At 40.4% G+C, this 20692-nt stretch overlaps 2 protein-coding genes across 5 annotated transcripts in view; one reads left to right on the forward strand and one right to left on the reverse strand.

Annotated features, from left to right (window-relative positions):
• The window catches only part of SCOT (Succinyl-CoA:3-ketoacid CoA transferase), a 24424-nt gene continuing 3732 nt past the window's right edge, over positions 1-20692 (reverse strand). The window contains exons 1-13 of one of the 4 annotated variants that reach the window (XM_086976208.1): positions 14977-15557; positions 13483-13582; positions 11562-11788; positions 11243-11395; positions 10817-10984; positions 10569-10676; positions 9313-9522; positions 8531-8652; positions 7844-7919; positions 6370-6546; positions 3550-3651; positions 1772-1877; positions 1-650 (exon numbers count right to left, since the gene is read on the reverse strand). In XM_086976208.1, coding sequence (XP_086832334.1) covers positions 490-650; positions 1772-1877; positions 3550-3651; positions 6370-6546; positions 7844-7919; positions 8531-8652; positions 9313-9522; positions 10569-10676; positions 10817-10984; positions 11243-11395; positions 11562-11788; positions 13483-13582; positions 14977-15051 — 1785 coding nt within the window. In that variant the 5' untranslated portion in view covers positions 15052-15557 and the 3' untranslated portion in view covers positions 1-489. Of the gene's footprint in view, positions 651-1748; positions 1878-2738; positions 3352-3549; positions 3652-6369; positions 6547-7843; positions 7920-8530; positions 8653-9312; positions 9523-10568; positions 10677-10816; positions 10985-11242; positions 11396-11561; positions 11789-13482; positions 13583-14976; positions 15558-20692 lie in introns of those variants that run through there. The other 3 variants (XM_086976210.1, XM_086976209.1, XM_022814193.2) reach the window with 3 other exon arrangements.
• Positions 17658-20681, forward strand: LOC111253935 (epididymal secretory glutathione peroxidase-like). Its single transcript, XM_022814195.2, has 2 exons — positions 17658-19881; positions 20467-20681. Exon 1 carries the CDS (start codon positions 19112-19114, stop codon positions 19766-19768), a length of 657 nt encoding a protein of 218 aa, XP_022669930.1. The 5' UTR covers positions 17658-19111; the 3' UTR covers positions 19769-19881; positions 20467-20681.

A 20692-nucleotide genomic window follows, 5' to 3' on the forward strand; every position in this document is an offset into this window, starting at 1 on the left:
TGAAGATTCTCACAATCTGTGTTTCTCCCAAAAGTTGAGATTCAATCTGGTTTATGATCGCTGATTTATTAAAGGGTACAAACAGACGTTTGCTAGCAACGTAACAAAGCCAGCAAACGTCTTATGGCTGTATGCAAGTCACGGATTTCTTTTCGAGCGTAATATCAGTGGTTAAATATTGTTTCTGTTTTACTTTGTCGTGCAGCGTTTGTAAACAAATGTACATGCCTAATATTTCCTAAAGAAAAAGCTTGAAAGGTGTGATTTAAATTGCCTCATTCCAGATGGCTCACATACGGCGATACCTATCCGTAACTATGTCCGTACATGTACGTAGCGTGCATTTGATTTTTAGCTACGTATCTATCCAGTTTCTCGTTAAAGCGCAATTGAATTTGTTCCTGGTGCGTTAATCTCGATCTCGTATTGGCTGACGCTCCTCATCGTCCTTCGACGGTGAGCTCCACAAAGCGGCCGGCCTTCAGCAATTTATATTATCTTGCCGTCGATTGGCAACCAGAACGACGAATATTTCTTCTTAAACACGATTGGATCCCGGCGGGGGGTGCCGTGGCGCCGTTCAGCATTTCGGAAGCTTAGAAAAAACTTCTCTTCGCTCGGATGACTAATGAAATTTGCTCCAGTTGAACCTAAGGCAATTAGCGACAGGTAGTTGGATACAATTTCTTCTTCTTACGTCGAGTTCGTTCGAAAAAATATAGCGAAACAAAAATGATTACAAAAATGAAAAAAGCGACTTCATTAGAGACCAAATTCTAGAAATTAACGATGATGACAGTAAAAATAGCTACTTAATAATAGTAGGTTACGATGCCTTCGAATGTATGGACAGCTCAGAAGGCTAGATAATTTCCAGCAAGCTTGCTTATTGTTTTATTACGACGGCGTTGATAGTGATGATCAACGCCATCGTTAGCTTTCCAATGATAAAATAAACATAAGATTGTTAAGCTTCGATCGGACAAAACAGCGGTAGCAGCAAGACAAATAGTAAAAAAAAACTTAGCCGCCGTTGGATGTCCTAGACACACGAATTGCTTGAAAATTTCGGTTAACAAAAACATAGTGGGAGCAGTTGCTGCGATAGAAGTTAGAGATGGGCTTGCCCTAGCTTCAGTGTATACTTTATGGAAAACAGTAGTTGAATAGCATTATGACTGCGCGGATTAATGCTGTTTACTCAAGGATACGTTCGTTGTCAGGTAGCCCGTCTGCTGGTAAGCATTTGTAGTCGCGCTTTAGACATGGGCCTCACAACGCCTTTATGGTACTAGGAGTTCGATGGGGTATACAATTTAGATGATTGCTTACCTTAGAAGTAGGCTACTCATGTCTTTTGGGTCATAATTTTACCAATTCAAATATTGCTGCTTTCTCTACGTGACCCTAAATATGTTCCAATAAATACAGCAATGTACAGGCCTTGAACACTAGCATCTTCCGCGACGTGAGCGGAAGATTCCCAAATGCCAATTTTTTGTTCAGTGCTGGGCCTTTTTGCATCGCAACATCAGACCTCTAGCCGAAAAGAGTTTTGACTACAAGGATTTGTCACAAGGAACTATTAAATAAGCTCAACATTGTGCGAATGAATTTGTTAGCCACAACAACGCCCTCGGTGTCGTGGACGTGTTCCGACTTTACAGCTCTTACTAAACAAATTGCGCTGATGTACGCACTAACGAATTTGTCTATACTGGCCTTATCAGTCCCTCCGCATGAAATACCTTGAAAATTGTGTGCCAAATACCTCGTGTTAGACCCATATAACTAAGACATCCTGCAACGTAATTCGGTGGGTCAGCAGCGGGCATAGTCAGCTTGTCAGAGTCAATAAAACGGGTCCGAGCTGCAATCTTTTAACAACAACAACAACAACAAAGAAACTCCTCATGTGAACTACCTTTTTTTTGCTCACTCAGTTCTTCATCTATACATGACATAACAGGACGAAATTTTAACGATATAAAAAGGCTTGCCAAACGTTTGCCTTGCTTGCTGCTCGTTAAATATTTAGTTCAAGGGAAAAATCAAGTGGGGTGTAAACTAAAACTCAATATAGGATCTAACCAGCCCCTTTGGTTACTCAAATGTAAAATGGTAAGCCCTCTCTGATTTACTGGCTGCCCGCCCGCCCCAGAGATCTATGTATCAAACAGGGGCCTTCAAGTTTGTCGTTTCATAATTTATGTAATCACAGGCTGCTAAATGATCTAGGTGGCTAACGGCCAACGCGTACGTTCAACGATCTGCCTAACTAAACCAGTGTACACATTAAAAATACTGAAATCGAAATCACTACTACGTTGAAAGCAACACCCAGTGGGTGACTTAAGCTAATATATTAGGTTGAACTAGAAGTTAGTTGGTCTAAAGTGTTAGATAATAAAACCCTATCGTTCTACCGAACTCACGGCAAAATAACATAATTATTTTTCATAAGCTTCACGAATCTATTAATTGAGCATGTACCTGGACATGAATTGTACAAATTTTTGTTGCTACACCGACTTTTTATTTTTTTTTAAATTTTTTTATTAACTATTTGCATAGTTTATGATAGTGGTACAATTTCTGTTCCATATATTTAGGTCTAAATAGAACCGATAGGTATCTACGTGCTTCCGTTAGAAAACAATGGTGCACAGCATTTGTATCAGGCCGCGAGAACGTAGCAGTCAGCTGACAACGTTAAGTGCCTACCAAAGGCGCGATAGTTCAATTATGCAAAAACATAAATTTTTTTATTTATTCAGTCGTTTAGATATTACATCGGTGCATTGTAATATGGGCGTAAAAGAAGGACATTAAACTGCTACTAGCGTGAACGTCACTGAAGAATGATAGTAGGTGGCGGTAGCAGCAAATATGCCAAAAGTCAGTCAAACAGCAGAAGTGAAGATAACAGGAATACGGAACAGCGACTTAACACGAGTGTCTCAAATAAATTGCTTGTTTCTGCTCTGATAGGTACGACACAGTGGTCTCGAGCAACTACGGCCTAACTAAGATACCCTTTTAAATAGGTTCGAGACGACTGGCTTGTAGAGCGCCTGTTGGACGCACGCGTAAACCCAAAACAGACGTGAATTCATTTCGGGCTAATTCACACTACATCTATGTTGTTAGTACTAGCGTAAAGCCTTTCGTAGATTGTCCTAAGTCTAATTAACCGCATTCACCTATAGGCCACATTGTCCACCTGAGACTGTAAGGAAACCTCCGGCCAGTTCTATTCGGTAGGGCATTCTCGATTCTTCAGTTAAATCGTCTGTTCGGCATCGCCGAAGCATTCTATGGGTCCTCTATACATTTTAGGTTGCTTGAAACCTGAAACGAAAGATAATCTCGTGTGTACAACACTAGGGGTTTTCCATTCTTCTCGTGTCCTCAATCGTCACTTTCGTATAGTTGCTATTTTCTTATTACAGTTCAGCATTATATTTTACTATTATTAATAATCGTAGTAGTATTATATTAGTATTTGTTCTCTTCTGCAATAATAATGTTATTGGGTTACTATCTTACCTCAAAGGATGCTTCAGTACACTTCCGCAGTTCGTCCACCGTCAGCCCGCGGGCAATTTCAATTAAGGTGAGGCCTTTCGTTTTGCAGACGTCAAACACCGCCTAAAAATAGTACGATTCAATAACAAGTCGAATCTAGAAGACTTTTTTCTTCTATATATAGATACGATTATCGACTTTTTTTTTCTCGCTGTATCCTTACAGTCTAATAGAACAGCTAAGACATCCGTGATCTATGAGACAGATTCTGATGCAAAATGACAGACAGAGCTGGCACACATTCTTTAATTATTGTCAACGACTAAATCAGCTGAAAGTTTAGCAATTTTCGGTAGCCTCCCTGTGCCTGTACGGGTTTGGCCTTATCAGCCACCATGGCTACTGCTTTCGCTGGCAAGGATAATGAAAAATTAGGGAAAATTAGAGAAAAAGTTAGAAAAACAGTCCTTGTTAGGACCGTGGCCCTACGCTAGAACGCGTAGCGCTATGTGCTCATGCCTTTTGCTATAATAGCGAAGTTTGCTTTTTAACAGCTATCAATACTACCCACAACTGATCGGGCTGTTGCAGGTTTGTAGATGCATCGATAAAATCATAATGGCTATCACGTATGTTAGCGAAATATGGGATCGGTTATCGACGTGCTTACCACGCTAGAAATTACCAAGAGTATTTATCTGAGCTATTGTTGAAAGCAAAATACGGCCATCGCGATACCGTCTGAGCGTCGTCCATGTAAATGTGACAGGTACGTAATAATAGGACGAATGATACGAGAATCGTTTATCTTATATAAATACTTTTGAGTCGGATAACGTAGTTGTTAGATAGGACAAATCGTTAAGTTTGCCATCATTTTGTAATGTAGGTGGAGTCAACCCTCGGTTTGTTTAGGACATGAACTTAAGCGCCAACATACGGTAAGCATATCCTAGATCTAACAATTGACCCGAAAGGGGTATGTTTCTAACTCCGTTGGATACTGCCGCGCCACTTGGTCCTTACTTACATCTGTAAACCTGAGCTATCTCCAGTAGCACGTTTGCGGTTGCAGAATTGTCAATCCTGCAACAACAAGACTGATTTTTCAGAGTCACGCCTGTCTTTATAAACGTATGGCGATCATACAATCTCTGTATCTATATAAAGGGCGAATAGGAAAATGTCAAGTGCGATGCCGCTGCATCTGACCGAGTCGCCTGATTCAGTCCCGCAGCATCCTGAGGCTCTTAAAAATCCCCATACGTTCTGACCCGATCGGCATCACAGTACCTAGCAGGGAAAGCAACCTTCCCTTACAAGAATATTTACTGTTTTGGTATAATATATTATTAATATACAGCTATAATTAGCCGTAGAGCCCTGTTTATTCTGCGCCCCACTACAATTCAATGTACCTTAACACAAACTGTGGCTATGGAACTGTATGCAAATATAGTACAATCAGCGCCGTTTAGTGGGCTTGTTTCATCTGTTAGATCAGCGTCTACGCCTTTACAAGCTCCCTTAAAACCTAATCAACCAGCCTATTGCATAAACAAATTTCATTTCCGCTAATGTTATTGACGTCCGCGTCATCTTCATCATAAATCGTTTTCGAACAGCGTTATCATCGTCACAACTTGACAATAGAACATGTGTCGTCCGTATACCAGAAACCAGCTGCGTTAGATGCAGAACTTTGCATGTACCGAAATGCGCCACCTTTTTACCGTTCGAGCATATTATGCATCACGCTAGGCTCGTGCACGCACAAGGTCGAGCCTCTGGTCCCGCCATTGTCGCTTTAGTAAAATGCGTTAGTAAATGTGAGGGCTACATATGGCGCCATTGTGGGCTCAAGTGGGACTATGGGGCGAGCGACTGAACGGCCAGGCCCCAATCCTGCTTTGGAGCCGAACCTCATAGGCAAAAATCATTCTCTGATCGTAGGTTAGCATCCTATAACGCAGTTAGCGACTGGTTTTTCCACCCGTTGTATGAGGGGTGTGGTCAGCATGGGCCTTCTGGGGGGGGGGGGGGGGGTAGGAGCTGACTCTGTGGAATCGAGGAAGTTACGCGATCGTACGTGCCACGCACCCCAATTTGGCATACATGACATGATCGCTACATAGAACGTGTGCTGCGTCAAGCATGAAAACTAGGCAGCATAAACCTAGGAATAATTTAGTGCTTTACTAAATACACCCTTTGAAGTGGGGTTTCGAGAGGATCGTTGTCTTGGTCTGCTGTAACAATACCAAAATGTGCTGCTATATATATATATATATATATATATATATATATAACTAGAATTGTCCGCAGAACATGTCCGTAACATTTGAATTGTCTTTGTCTTTTTTTTTTAATACAATACGTTCATCAACGTGTTAGATCTTTTGGGAAGGAGGTTGGAGAGGATTAGAAGTCTGATTCGAACCGTTCCCTATGCGATACGTGAGCTCACGACTAAAAGCAGATTTTAATACCTAATCGATGTACCATGCGTCAATGAAGAGCTTCTACGAATAAATGATACTTGAGGTGGGAAATAAACAACTGGGTGTTATACTGAAACAGCTCAAACCGCGCCAAGTTAACCAGTTAAATATACACGAACTAAAAATTAAGCTAAACTCTTGTATGTACTTGTGTAAAAAAATAAAGCCGCAGTAGTTCATGAATCTAAGAAGCCACGAAGTATACCGCTAAGCGTAGTAGGTGGGTCTGATATATTTTACAACGCTAATATGATTTAACAGAAATGATAGACTGATTATATTACGATGGCGGCCGGAAGTAGATACCTTTTTCATCCCTTATATAGCGTACAAGTTCTACCTTTTCAGTGATGATTCTATCAACGCATTTCTGGCCAGTTAAAGGCAGCGAACATTTGCGGACAACTTTGGCGTTCCCGTCCTTTGTGTTGTGTTCCATTGTAACAACGACGCGGGTTCCTGCCGAATTAGATGCTACCAGATCCATTGCACCGCCCATACCGGTTATCTTTTGCCCCTGAAAACGAGCAAGTTAAAAGTTACATGTAATAGGTAAGCGCATTACAAGATAAATTTTTGACTATGATTTCATTCTAATTTACGAATTGAGAAATCCATCTACTGTCAATTCCGGATTCGTACACTCGATTTAACTGGTACAACTTGACGCAATGAACAATCCTAATTGAGGTAGATATTATATAGTCCTTTGAACCCAAGTTATAATATGACGACCATTGCCCAAAATGTAAAAATATGAATACGACATGTCGCTGCACAACTAACATTGGGCACTTTAATATAAGATGAATTTCATAGAATGACTTATAAGTTTACTCATTAACTTTAGATAAATCTGCATTCTGATAATGCGATTGATATTGCAGGCCCAGACTGGGCCTGCAATAGCTTAAAGTAAATGGCATCATTGACAAGAGGTAAGAGGATCATTTACAATTTAGGCATAAAACATAATCCACGAGACCTCTTCATAGCACATTGAGTCGAAGATGAGCAAATTTTTTAGAATACCACACATTATTTTCTTGAAATCAACGCCCTTCTCTGATGGTATCACAATTGCTCGACGAGGGCACCGTGTCATTGTTCAGCAGATGACGCAGTGTGAGTCTTTGATGCAGGGACAAAGACGAAGGGTAAGAGAGCCGAGGAGCGCTACGAAGGCCATGTGATACTAATGTCCAATAACAAAATAAGTACAACATATAAGGGCGGAACCAACTAGAGGCGGTCTATTTTCTAATTTATCTTGGAATTTCGTTTACAAGTTACCTCAGTACCGCTTGCGGTGCAAACCGTTTCTTATATAGAAGGGTCAACGTGGTGGTTTGGCTGGTTAACCCAGTGGTTGAATAGGCCAGCGGCACTGATTTAAGTCCTGCCAGTAACACGTACTGCACGAGAAAGCAATTAAAAATATACTACAGAATCACAATTCTGAAGTAGAAGAGGGTAGTTCAAATGACATTTTCCTTAATAATAATAAAAAGAAGGGATCGTATTCGCTAGTTAGTTCCATAGCTAAACTTGGTATTGTCGTTACTCGAATGAAGAAGGAATGACTCCATATTTGTCCCGTTTGAAGTCGTAATGTGTTATCGACACTTTCCGAACTTGCTTAGTGAATTTACCTGACAAATTAACCTACTACGTTTTATGACTGCTTTTGAAAAATGCCCCGCTCACGACCGAGTCTACCATCGAGGTTCATTGAATCTATCCGAAAGTATGAGCTCGATAGTAATGAAACTTGCAAAAAAAAATACACAAGACTCATCAGTATATTATCTTACCGGCACAATCCAGTTGGCGATATCTCCATTTTCTGACACTTGCATTCCCCCAAGCATCGTTAGATCAAGATGACCTCTGTAATAATAATAGAAATAATAACAATAATCAACAAAAACAGTCGCTATCCTTCGCGAAACAGTTTGTGCCTAAGTAATCAGCCTAAAAATACTGACAAAATGTCATGACAAAAACCTTCATGATATTGAGATATGAATTGACTAAAACTCTGCATGGGGTCAAATCAAAAGCCAGATTGCTATCGTGCATAATTGTTTAGATATTTTTCTGAATAAAAAGTAACAAAAAGGAAAACATTTTTTTACATTTCAATAAAATCACAAAAGGTAGGCTAAACTGAAAATAGAAATTTTACGACACCTAGTCACATAGGCTTCACCATGTTAGAGTTCTAAATCTGTTCGCTATAAGGCATCGCTATAAGCATAACTACACAATCCAATATCTGCTTACTATAGGTACGACGTGCAAACGATGAACAAAAGTAGATACTGATTGACGAATAGTAATTCTGACTGGTAGCAAGCACTTGGGGGGTCCTCATCGAGATCAAGCAGGTGATAAATTCCTGCTATTGGCTTTATAAGCCACTACCACAAATTGCATCTCACTAACGATTAATAATAATTGATCGAAAAGGTACTTGGCTGCACCAGATTTTTCCATACCCTCGTATAATGGCGAAGGATTCGTCAGAGCTGAGGTACGCGGCTCCGGGAATAGCAGTAACTGTCTCTTTCCCGGCATTTGTTAAATCCGGATCGACATCCTCACTCGTAGGATATGGACCCTTTAAACAATAGAATACTTTTTAGTTTCACTTCGGTATCTCTGTAGGAGTCTAGTAGACATTTTGCTAGATTTCTATTAATTTGATGGATAGCATTTTCGAGCGGCGCGTCCCCCAGTACGCGCGTAGAGCTCTGCTCTGCTAAAATTCATTTTTAATTGGATTTAGTGGAAAAACAGAAATTCATTCAATAATTTGTAAACTAGCTGTGACCTTTTAAAATATTAGCGTGACCAAAATTGACTCCTCCCCCTGGGAATCTTATAGATTATCACGGTGCTTGCGTCCGCCCCACAGACATCCATCTCCCGGTCGCATATATCCCTCTAAACTGGTCATTTAAAATTCGGAGGGTCAAGCAGGATTTACGTCAATTGACTAAATAATATAATGTGTTTATGACCTTCTTAGGAATGCTGAGGCAGTTTTATTAGGCTTGGCTTAACAACACAGGTAGTGTAGTAAACAAACAGTAAAAATAAACAAAAACTTGTTTGCCGACTTCCCTTTCTTCAGTGTCTATTATCACAGTTGCAATAATTAGATCTAGTTAGGAATGTGCATTGGCCTGAGACCTTTAGTCTGGGCTCTTTTAAAAAGCTTCTGCTCCTGTTTTTGATTTTATCTAGTAATTAAATTGTAACACCATAATGTGCATACCAGGCCCATGATTCCATTTTCGCCGTGCAGGCAAATATTAACACCTTTCGGCGAGTGATTGGCTGCGAGAACTGGTATTCCAATGCCAAGATTTACAAACATGCCATCCTTCAACTCTTTAGCGGCACGAAGTATGATGCGTTCCCGAGCGGAGGGTTTGGTCGTAGGCCCACCCGTTACATCGGATGCCGTCTTCGACACTCTCAATTTCTGGACAAAAAATTCAATCATTTCAAACTTAGTTATATATTTACTGATTATTTTGCACCAGACTGATGTATGAAGCATTTGCGAAATTATCTAGATGAGCTTAACTGTAGAACATTTTAAAATGCCAAACTGTTCCTGTGGAGAGTAGATAATCACGAATAAGATCTATAAGCCAGATCGATAGGAAGCACCTAAGACGTGTTTCTGTTAGTGGTAGTATGATGATTACTGTGACAGGAAAAAAAAAATCAGGAAAGAAGCTTGCTGGCTTAATATGTTCATACTAAAAATTCTGTATTCTGATAGAGAAAAACTAAAGGGACAACAGCACCGTTACCGTTCAGGAGACCAACAAACGAGTGTAAAGAAAAAAATATATATATCAAGGTTTTTACAACAGATTTGCATGTAGTCGACGTATTCTTTTATAAACGAATATTGCAATGTAGCAATAGTTTGTTTCTCAAAGTTACGCACATAGAAGATACGCGTGTGTATATATATATATATATATATATATAATTTAAATTATCATCGATAGCAACAGTCAGAGCCCGTGAAAATTGGAAGTGACAACAATAAAAATTTTACATTTTGTCGTTACTATCAACTCCAACAATTCAGTGTGCTCTTTGTGTGCTTTACAAGTATGTTTTTGAGAAACATATACGTCTATCGTGCGTAAATCAGTACTACTTCATACATTTTACATTGCAGAAAAAAATGCGTTTGTTATTACAGAAGGGTCATGGCTTCACACTTAGTGACTCGTAGCTAAATGTTTTAATCGTTATACATAAAAATTTATTAACTATAGCACGCCCTCTTAATGTAACACTATATAAATAATACAATGTAATTGGTGGCGCAAGGAGAACTAAAGAACAAAAAGCACGAACAAGTCGTCCGTATCGTGCCTGTTCCAAGAAGATTAAGTTAATCACGTATTAACTTTTTACTGCAAAATGACAATAGTTTTTTTTTCTACCTAAACACGTATTTCAGGCCCGGCGCCCTTTATGAGAAGATGCCTGGGGTCTAGATACCTCGATCTGCCGTTTGAATTGCTGTGCCTTGAATATGCGATTAACGTAGATCGATGGAAGGTGAATGTGTTCCCCTTCAAGAATTCCTGCCTCGACGATTTCTTCTACCTAGAAGATAGCAAAAGAAGCACTTCAGTGAATTCTATATAAAAGAAAATTTTTGAGATACATATGGGGCTATAAATCGCTTCTTCTTTCGTTAGACGCCCAGATTTCAATACCGGGTTATAATTAGTAAGTGTACGTACTTCGACGACAACGTTTTTTGCGGCCTTAGCAATGACTTCATTGTAGTTGTTTGCAGTTCTGCGGAACGTCACATTCCCTTTCGTATCCGCTTGGTAGGCACGAACGAGGGCAAAATCCGCGTGGATCGCTGTCTCCAACACATAACCTCGCCCGTTAAAATCGCGAGTCTGTACGTTGTCAACGAAACCCAGAAAACGTTCAGAGTACCACCATAGAAAACAAACGTTTTTTTTCTTTAGGCTTATCAAAGAAAGTGTATAAACACATTTGGATAACTTTAAAAGATTTGACTTCTCGGCCTAACTTTGCGGTAGCCGGCACTAAGTTTAATATTGAGCACATAGAACAACACAGTTTAATGAACAAACGGGCGTCTGCAAAAAGAACTATCATAGAGTCCCGTTAGACAGCCGACAATCTCGCACCTCTTTTGGTTGGCTCCTCATTGTGATAGTTTTGCCTGCGTCCTTGTACTTCATCGGCATGCCACCCTCATGGACCATTGTCTTGTATCCCGTTGGTGTATAGAAGGCCGGGATACCCGCTCCTGCAGCTCGGATCCTTTCAGCTAATGTTCCCTAGAAAATAAATTGATAACACGCAAAAATTTATCGCCTATGTACTGCACGTTTAAATACACACACATAAGGTCTGCACGTGTGTGTTAAATTCGGTGCTTGATTTTCTATCACCCGTTTGTTCGCAAGTGAAAAAATCAGACATCAACATTGCAACTGCATTTACCTGAGGAACTAGCTCGACTTCGAGCTGTCCATTGAGGAATTTGTCGAAGATGACCTTATTTTCGCCAATGTATGAGGAGATGAGCCTTTTAACTAGTCCTGCCTTGATCAGTAGGCCGACGCCGGCATCTTCCATCCCTCCTGTGCATGACACCACGGTAAGGTCGCGTAACCGCGTAGAGGCCAAATGTTTAAGTAGGTTTTCAGGAATACCGCAAATCCCGAATCCTGCATCACCCATTTACATCGAATATTTTCATGAGAAGGTCAGAGATAGCCCCTGTGTCCACTAGCTCTCAGAAAGGATGCTATCGCGCGTGACTCCACTAAATGGCATCAAAATATAAGCAGAACTGCTGTTTTTATTCAAAGGGTTGAAAGGCAGGTATCAAATGAGGTTAAGTCGACAATCGGATAAGGCAGATAGATCAGTTCTCACTTCTTTGCTCTTGATTAGCCCCTTTCAGTTAGCTGATATCACGGCGGTAGCAAAAAACGGAACCGAAAATTTTGCCGTACGTATTCGGAGCTACTGTCTTTTTCACAGAAGGATAGCTGACTTCAAGCTTCAGATATCGCTGAGGATCTTGGCTTGTATCCAATCTGTTTACCCATGAAACGCCAATGAATACGTACGAACGAAGGGGCAGCGGTGAAGTGTACAGGAAGCATACAGGTAGAGCTCTTTAGCGTAATATTAGAGCCACTAACAGCGTTAGAAACAGATGCTGTGAGAGTACTATGAAGATGAAACGAAGTCGTTACTACGCCAATGGGTGTCCCAGAGATATAGCAGCGGATATTAGACACAGCCCAATATAACAACTTGAAACAGCTTCCGTGCGAGTGCTGCGGCTTGGTCATTATATGAGTTAAACGAGCTACAGTTTCGTTTATTACATGCTATAGACATCTATTAAAGGCGTGCTAAATAGCTAGAGTCATTTAGATGATTGATAACCGCAGAGTTTTGTGCTACGAAATACAATACACTAAACACCGAAGCTAGAGGCCATTTTATCTCATGTGTTCCACCGATGCATTTTCCTTGAAGAAAGGTAAAAGAGCAACTAGTATTTCAGCTTGTTGTTAACGGCATTGAATTGGTAAAGTTTCGTAAAATCATATAAACGTAAAGCTGAAAGATGATTATTTAGGGTAGGGCTTTGTTTGTGAACGATTTGTGTTAAGAGTATTCAGTCGTCATGTTGACATAAAGGTGGTACGTGGGTACACGCACGTGTACTTTAGAAGACGCCTTTTCCAACAAACACAGATGGAACGTGTTTTCGAAATAAACATAATAAGCAGATGTCAACATGAAACATGTCATACATGAAATATGCGCATTCTCATGAATTGATTAACTCATCCAAACCCTGCGAGGGGATCAATGATTCCATGTTTACAATTAGATCAAAAAGAAAGCAACCAAGGAGATAGGATATAGACGTAAGTAGAACTTAAGGACCAGCCAGTGTCACCATGTGCGAACAGTGGTTGGATTCGAATAGAAGTTTTCAATTTTTTTTAAGCTAAAAAAATGACTTTGAGATCAATTAGATGTCTAAAGTCTAGAGTTGTTAAATCTAAGGGAGTAACGGTAATGTACTCAAATCCTAACCCAAAATTTTATCACCTGAGTCGCAGAAATTCCACAATTAGAGGCAGCATATGATTAGGACAAAAACGCTGTAGCCAACGTATATAGCGATTGTATAGTGTACAGTACGTGTCTTGTACATTTGAGTGAGCAACAGAATTGGCCAGATGACGCAATCATTCGATTTTGCGGGGAATATCAAATTCAAGTCGCCTTCTTTGGAGACATCAGAATCGCAATACTACGACAGAGGATGATGTGTTTTCGCCAGTAAAACACTGTCGAGCTTTGGTGTTTTACGGCGATACAGAATCGTTACCTCCAACCATGACCGTGTCCCCATCTTTGATGCCAGCAAGGGCTTCCTGTGCACTCAGATAGATGCCCACACGTTTCGACGGGTCAGGTGCTGTACTTAACTGTAACAAAAAGAGTGATAAGTAGCTTTTCTGAGAGCAAGTGATATCGATGAGATAAGTATTGCCTTGATTTGTAGCCGTTTATTGAACACCAACTGAGCTAGTAGAAAATAAGGAAGCGCGAATGACAAACCAATCGTAAGAGGTTCATAGACTGTATATATGATTACAAACTGTGCGCTGTTAGAACCCTTTGTCCTCGCTTGTCCGGTGCTACTATTTTGTGTAATCGTTATAAAATTTAAAAACAAAATATTTTTTTTATTCATACTAATTTCAACAGGTAATCACGTCGACCATAAGCTTTCAGTTGTATACTAAGAACAGATTCGCCATCAAGCAGAACTATTGATCTTATGCTACCCGAAAACGGCACTCATTTATAGAGATGTATGTAGTTTCGATGTCTAGGTTACGCTACACAACAAAATATCTAGGTAAACAATTGTGGGACGTTTTCTACTTTGTCATATTTTTCCCCGTTATTTATTTCGAAATAACTTATCATTTATTATTATTATTATACAATAGACAATTATAAATCTAGGATTAGCTTTTCCTATTGGCAATTTGCTAGAAGCCCATCTGGCGGTACCTTTTTCAAATTAGGAAAACTTTTTTGAAACAAGTCATTACCCTTAAAATGCCGCGTTGCGTTCGTAGATAACATTATAAAGCGAGCAACTCCGTAAAACTTTGCGCCATTTTATTTGTATTAAATATGAAATGACCCGCAATTTATTATGGCCCACTCGAACTATTTCTTTCCGATGTTCCCTGCACATTGTATGCACAGTCGAAAAATCATTTATCAGCTGCTTAGAAGGGAATTATTGAAGCACGGGAATTAAAGTTATGCGACAAGTGATGAGGCGACTTTAAGTTATTCAGTATATTAAATAAGGAACCATGTAGTTCATAAAGAAGGTTCAATATAAGCTATAGGCACGTAGATTTTGTCAGAGGGAGAGTCAAGATATGATGATTTTTTCCGTGTGCAAGCCTACACCAGACTCACTCCAGCTTATCGCGCTCAATATCTTCAAGGTTCAACGATTTAAAGAAGAGAGCTACACGCCAGCCCAGGTGGCCATAAAACGTTTACGCGATAAGTTCAGCAATTTTACGACACTTCAACTACGCTAAGGCTCGATACGTCGCTGGCGATTACAAGATAGCTTCTGGCTAAGTAACCCTTTCCTGTTTACTTACTACAAATACAACGCGCCATCATCGAAGGAGATGGTGCAGATAAATAGCACCCTTCCTCAGAGCAACATAGCGTAATTATCTCTCGTAATAGGATATTCAGAACAAACAGAATGCTAGCCCTTGTCTCAGTTAAGAACTTTGCAGTTTCCAATTAAAAGAACTTGTTCATTGGCAAAACGTACCCGACGCGCTAACGTGAGCCTGGATCCAAGTGTCCTATTCAACAGTCCGAATGCTTTCCCACAAATTGGCCTCATTTCTTAGCCTTATTTCTGTGTTCAAAATACACTTTTCTGTCCCAATCGTAGACCAATTAGCTGATTTCAAAGTTAGTTTCCATTACGTCTGAAATATTCACCACCATCAGCACAGTCACAAAGCCGCAAAATACTCTGTAGACGACTGGCCGCTTGTTATCACACTACCACTACTACTACTGTGGACCGTTTGTGGCGTATGAATCAGTCCAGGTACAGAGTAGCCATAGAAGCATTACAGAACGTAAGGCGACGTTATCCAATTAGCGTTGAAAGAAACGCCTGTAAATCTTTCTTCTATCGACACAGCTGGTGAGTACGTTCCATCCAACACACTCGATGTCTTCATTTGTGTATCCCAATCCCAGTAACAGTTAAATTTCCAGAAGTCGACGGACGTACAAACAAGTACCCGTTTACGTGCTACCGCTGGCTGCTTTTGTCTTTTATCACCTGGGTGTTTATCCGCGTGTTCGCGGCCACAGGCACAGCATTGCGCCGGCCCTAATATCTAGCCAAGGTTATCACTTGTCAGCTGTCATCGCACAGATATCTAACGCGATCTCCGGAATCCCAGTTATCACAGCATAAATTTGTCTCTCAATTAATTTATAGACAGTACCCGCGAAACCGCTTGGTTTCCCCCTGATGGCGGCCTTTTACAACGAGACTGCCCTTCACACAACCATACCGAATTAGTAAGAAGACGTTCGATTTGAACAATTTATGCTGATTCGTTGATGTGACGTTTCGACCGCCAATGGGCCAAAATTTTGGACGTTTGACGCCAGCTACCGTGCTCAGGTTTGCACCTACTTGGACACTGGGCCTGATCGCATAGCGATGACTTCGTACTGTTTCTGTAGTGCCAGATAAAGCAATCAGTATCAGGAGCGTTCCCAAGCTAGGTGACTGGAAAAATCTGGAACCTGTTTTTATTAACTATATCGTTTGCCGGCTCTATTGTGATTTTTAGTACCCTTTGCCTTTATCTGCACGCTTAAATTTCCCGTCAATCTCAGGTTGTTTTCTTCCCAAACTACAAAATCCATACTAATCAAAGTCAGAACGGAAACGTGGTGAAAAAAGATTTTTTTTAATGTGTTACTATTGTAACATGTTAAAAATTATGTATATTAAAAACATTTGTTTGTTCGTTTATTTTTTTCCCATCCAGTGAAGGAACTGATAGAAAAATAGAAAAAAAAAAAACGCACAACAGCATTTACGTTGAAATAGAACTAGCTTTAAGATTTAGATATTTCAGGGTTTGTTTGACATATGCATACGAACAAATGCTTCCGAATGAAACGCAGGTATCTCCTCCAGTAAAGCTTTATTTTTCTGTGTAATTCTTAAATCTATGAAATCACTGAAATAAGACGTCTTCTGCTAACGTCAAAATCAAGTTCTCAGGATCGACATATAAATAATACGTATGAAACTTACGTGCAACCATCAACAAGATTTTCGAAAATGAATAACTATATTACGTTCAAGTAAATTACGCATTTGGCCATAACGTGCCCAATGAGAACGAATGATTTTTCTTCTCCTTTGAAGACTCGAGTGAAGATACGCGCGTCATTTTACTGAGAGTAAATCCCATGAGGGCACATTTCGAGTTGACAACTTTTCAATGATAATTTTGCTGCAAACGGTGTCACAGTCTTGAATGCCGTGGGCCTGCGTGACTTCCTCAGTACTTCGTGGCACAGAAGGCTAAAGAATATAGAACAAGCCAATTCCATCGAAGCCTACGTGCATTCATGTCATGCGATCAACTAATAATAATACAGTACGCAAAAGCGAACTAGATCCTCCATAGAATTTCATGGGACAGAAAGACAAAAATTTTCTGTTTCAATACCACCGACAACGGCGCGATGGATTGAAAGATTTTCTTAATTCTAACATAAACAAAGGCAAGCTAATGTGACGAGTACTCGGAACAGCTACTTGTACTTCACATTCCCGTAACCGGGGCTATTGTAAGTAAACGACTATGGGTTAACTTAGGGTGGCAAGTTTTTGCCAAGGTATGAAGAACATTCCAGTTTTCTTGCTGTAAACTCAGCGTCGGACCACTACCTGGAGCGAAGCGAAAGGTTAGATTTTTTTTGCAATTATTTTTTTTTAATTTAAACTTAAATTATAGCTGGTTTAACTAGATTGAATGTCTACAGGGCAAAGCTACCGCTTCGAGCTACGAAGGGAGTGGCTTTATGAATATGGATCTACAGAAAATTTTCTGGTGCTCAGCTATACCTCATTAAGCGTCTTATTATTCGCCATCGTTAGTAAAGTTTCTGCTTTTTTCTGTATACGAACAAATATCATTTGGCGAAATGGTCAAATTTAGTCTGGCTGAATAAACTTAATCACTCGTAAGCGTGTTTTGTTAATTCTTGCAAACGATGGGGGTTGCTTTTTTTGTGAAGTCGATGCCAAGCGAACTACCAATAGACTTCGACTCAGATTCCAATATATCGTCACATGATCCTGCAATTCCGTCAGCGCACAATGACCTTAGTGATAATTAATAGGCGTTCTATATTAAACGTTATTGTCGATATCTCTTTTGCTCAAAGTAAGAGAAAAAAGAAAACATAATTAGTCCAACATGTTAACTGTACTACTTTTTCCCTTCTGTTACCTGTTGTCCTAAAGTTGGCTTGTCTATCGCCGTACAAATGGGCATGTAGAGATTATGCTAACTATTGCATTGAATGACAACTCAAATAGACATCATCCCAGCTCACACGGAACAAAAGTCGTACGAATGATAAACAACGTATCTGTCGGTTGGCTGTATCGGAGCAGCCAACTACCGGTTTGCACAGTTATTCATTGTCAGGAGCAGTGTTTCCACCGACAGGGAGCGTGCGGAAACTGTTTGTCCAGTATAGCAATAGCAAATCACAGAAGGCGGGCTTATCTTTTGTCATCCGCCTGTTTTGCCCAGCCACTTCTCCAGGGTGGGATACGTCATCTGTTCCGGTCTTCTTTTGATCCAGTTGTAAACAGAAAAAGGCCGAAAACAATCGTCGGTGCAGTTGGCGCCATCACTTACCGCCTCAACCGACAGAAATACGCGAAATCAAAAGGCAGACTTCAGCTTCACACACATGCCAAGTAACCGAGATGCAAACATTATATACATACGAAAAAAAAAAAAAAAAACAACTTCGTGGTAACAGCAGTCGCATGACGGCGGTCACATCGCTTGTGATTATGGCTACTTTGCAACGTTGCAAGTTGAAGTTACTGTTTCTGACGAATTAGTTGAGTCGGCGACAGGACGCGCTTTGTCCGCAAGGAAGAATGTATTATGTGTATTTAAGTAAAGAGAGGTAGTTTCGCCGCTTACGAAGGGGTGCAGCGATGTCCCACGACGTAATACTGACAGGAGCTGTGATGTTCCTAGCACCTGCGATAACAGGTTGGAGTACCTAGTAGTCGCGAATACTTATGATTTTTTAGGGTTATCCTAACTATGTTCACCAGTTGGTGGTACGGCTATTATCTCATTGGCGTACTCCAAAACGTTATTTTTTCATAATATTTCGCTATAGAGGGCGCGGTGGCGGTTGTAGTAGTAATCTACGGCTGAAAAGTTGGCATTCAGTTATACAAAAACCTGATGGCCAGATTGCATATGATGCTGCGAACACAACTGGCTAGCTGCGCGGTATTGAATTAACACACTTCACACCGCTATGGAGATGTCAACGTCCACCCTTCGTAACAGGAGAGAGGAATCAGCCTTTTCATAAGATACATACCTCATTAAGCGTCGTCTTGTCACTACGAAGTTCATCCCCACTGGCGTCATCGCAACCATCTTTACGTCGGCATATTTTCTTCGTAATACATCGACGACGTTAAACCACGGTATACGAAGACGTGCCATTATGCAATATCGCATGTAACCTTACCAAAATATTCAATGCAATCTATATAAATATTGTTGGGAAGATTCGTCATTCTAGATACTTTTTTCCCAGCTTTCCTGCTATCGTCTCTTCCATTCATCGATAGGGGAAGTGGCACAACCGCTATGTTCATATATTTGCTGTGTCTTGTATGTCTGGCCTCAGGCCAGGTAAGAGCACGCTACGATTGGCGTCTGAGTAAACAGTGCATCCCGACCAATGGCGCTCTACAGGACTTCAAGATTCGCAACGTGACGGAGGAAAGCGACCTCGACCTCCATGTATTAACTGCTGGTAAACTCACGCTTGTGGTGAACGTGGCCACGTACTGCGAGTATACAACGCAGTACCTCGAACTCAACGAGCTACAAAGCAAATACGGTCCCAGTGGATTTCAAATCATAGGATTTCCGTGTAATCAGTTCAACAAAGAGGAGCCAGGCTATAAAGGCGAGATTCTCAATGGCGTTATGCACGTCCGCCCAGGTAGAGGCTATGTACCGAACTTTCCGATTGCGCGGAAAATCGACGTAAACGGCAAGGATCAGCACGCTATATATACCTTTCTCAAGGCCGCATGTCCTGTATCACCGCAATCTTTGTTTGCTAAACGGGAGCAGCTAAACTATGATCACGTTCATGTGAATGATATTCGGTGGAACTTTGAGAAATTTCTCGTTTCGCCATCAGGGGCGCCCCTGCGACGTTATCACTCGTCCATTAAACCGAGCCAGCTCGAGGGTGATATTGAACAGTTCCTTTTATTCAGCAACTTCAAGTAAGTTTTCTTTCCTGGACGAAACCTCTCGCGTCAAGGAATGCTCTGCCTCTTGTGAACGATTGGTGCCGTGGGGTCTGGAAGAGCGAAGATAACTCGGAATGACAGGCGGTGTTGGTGAGCACGACTTACTTCCTATAGTTTCTATTTTTGCTATCTGTTCGGGCGTAAGCGGATTGTTGGAGTTCATAGACTAATGGCTAGTCTTACAACGTGTGCTCTCAATTCATTGTTACTTCCTTAGCTAGCTTTAAAAAAAAAAGCTATTTTTTTTCCCAATCCTTAGTTTGTGCAAGTTTAATTAAAAAGTATTCTACCCAACGGAAAATCGGCTAAAGTCTAATCTTTGTGGATTTCTTGTTTTCTGTTCGTTTGTCTAACTGAAAAAGTGCGATCTGTACTAGTATTTTCTGAATATAAATAAGCATGGTAGATACTGGATAACCGTAATTGCGCTACGTAGCATTTATATGTAATATGGCATTTTGCTCAATATCATAGAATAGATTATATTTGAGTGTTATTTTGTTTGTCTGTTCATAGTGCTTATGAAAGTTACGGTACGATCCCTCTACAGGAATTAGTCACTGCTTCTTACGATACAAATAATTTTTTTACGTTGAATTATAAATTATCTCTATGAGACATTATGACAGCTTTTTCCTAGAACGCGTGCGCTAATCGTCTACGTACAATTTTCAGCGACTGGCCTTGGGATTCTCTCTACAGACCGACACACAGCCGATCTTATATCATTATTTCTATAATATAGTATAGCCTAGTAAAAAAATAACATGAATGTTACGACTATATTTATAGTGGATATTGATGAATCGTAAGTAATTTACATGTATGTCACGCTATACGCCATTACAAGGTACAACGAGAGAATAATATGGTTTATCGCTTGTCAAAAAGTGTTTGAGTC

This window comes from Varroa destructor, unplaced genomic scaffold, assembly GCF_002443255.2.
Source record: "Varroa destructor unplaced genomic scaffold, Vdes_3.0 BEIS01000007.1, whole genome shotgun sequence".
Taxonomy (NCBI): Eukaryota; Metazoa; Arthropoda; class Arachnida; order Mesostigmata; family Varroidae; genus Varroa; species Varroa destructor.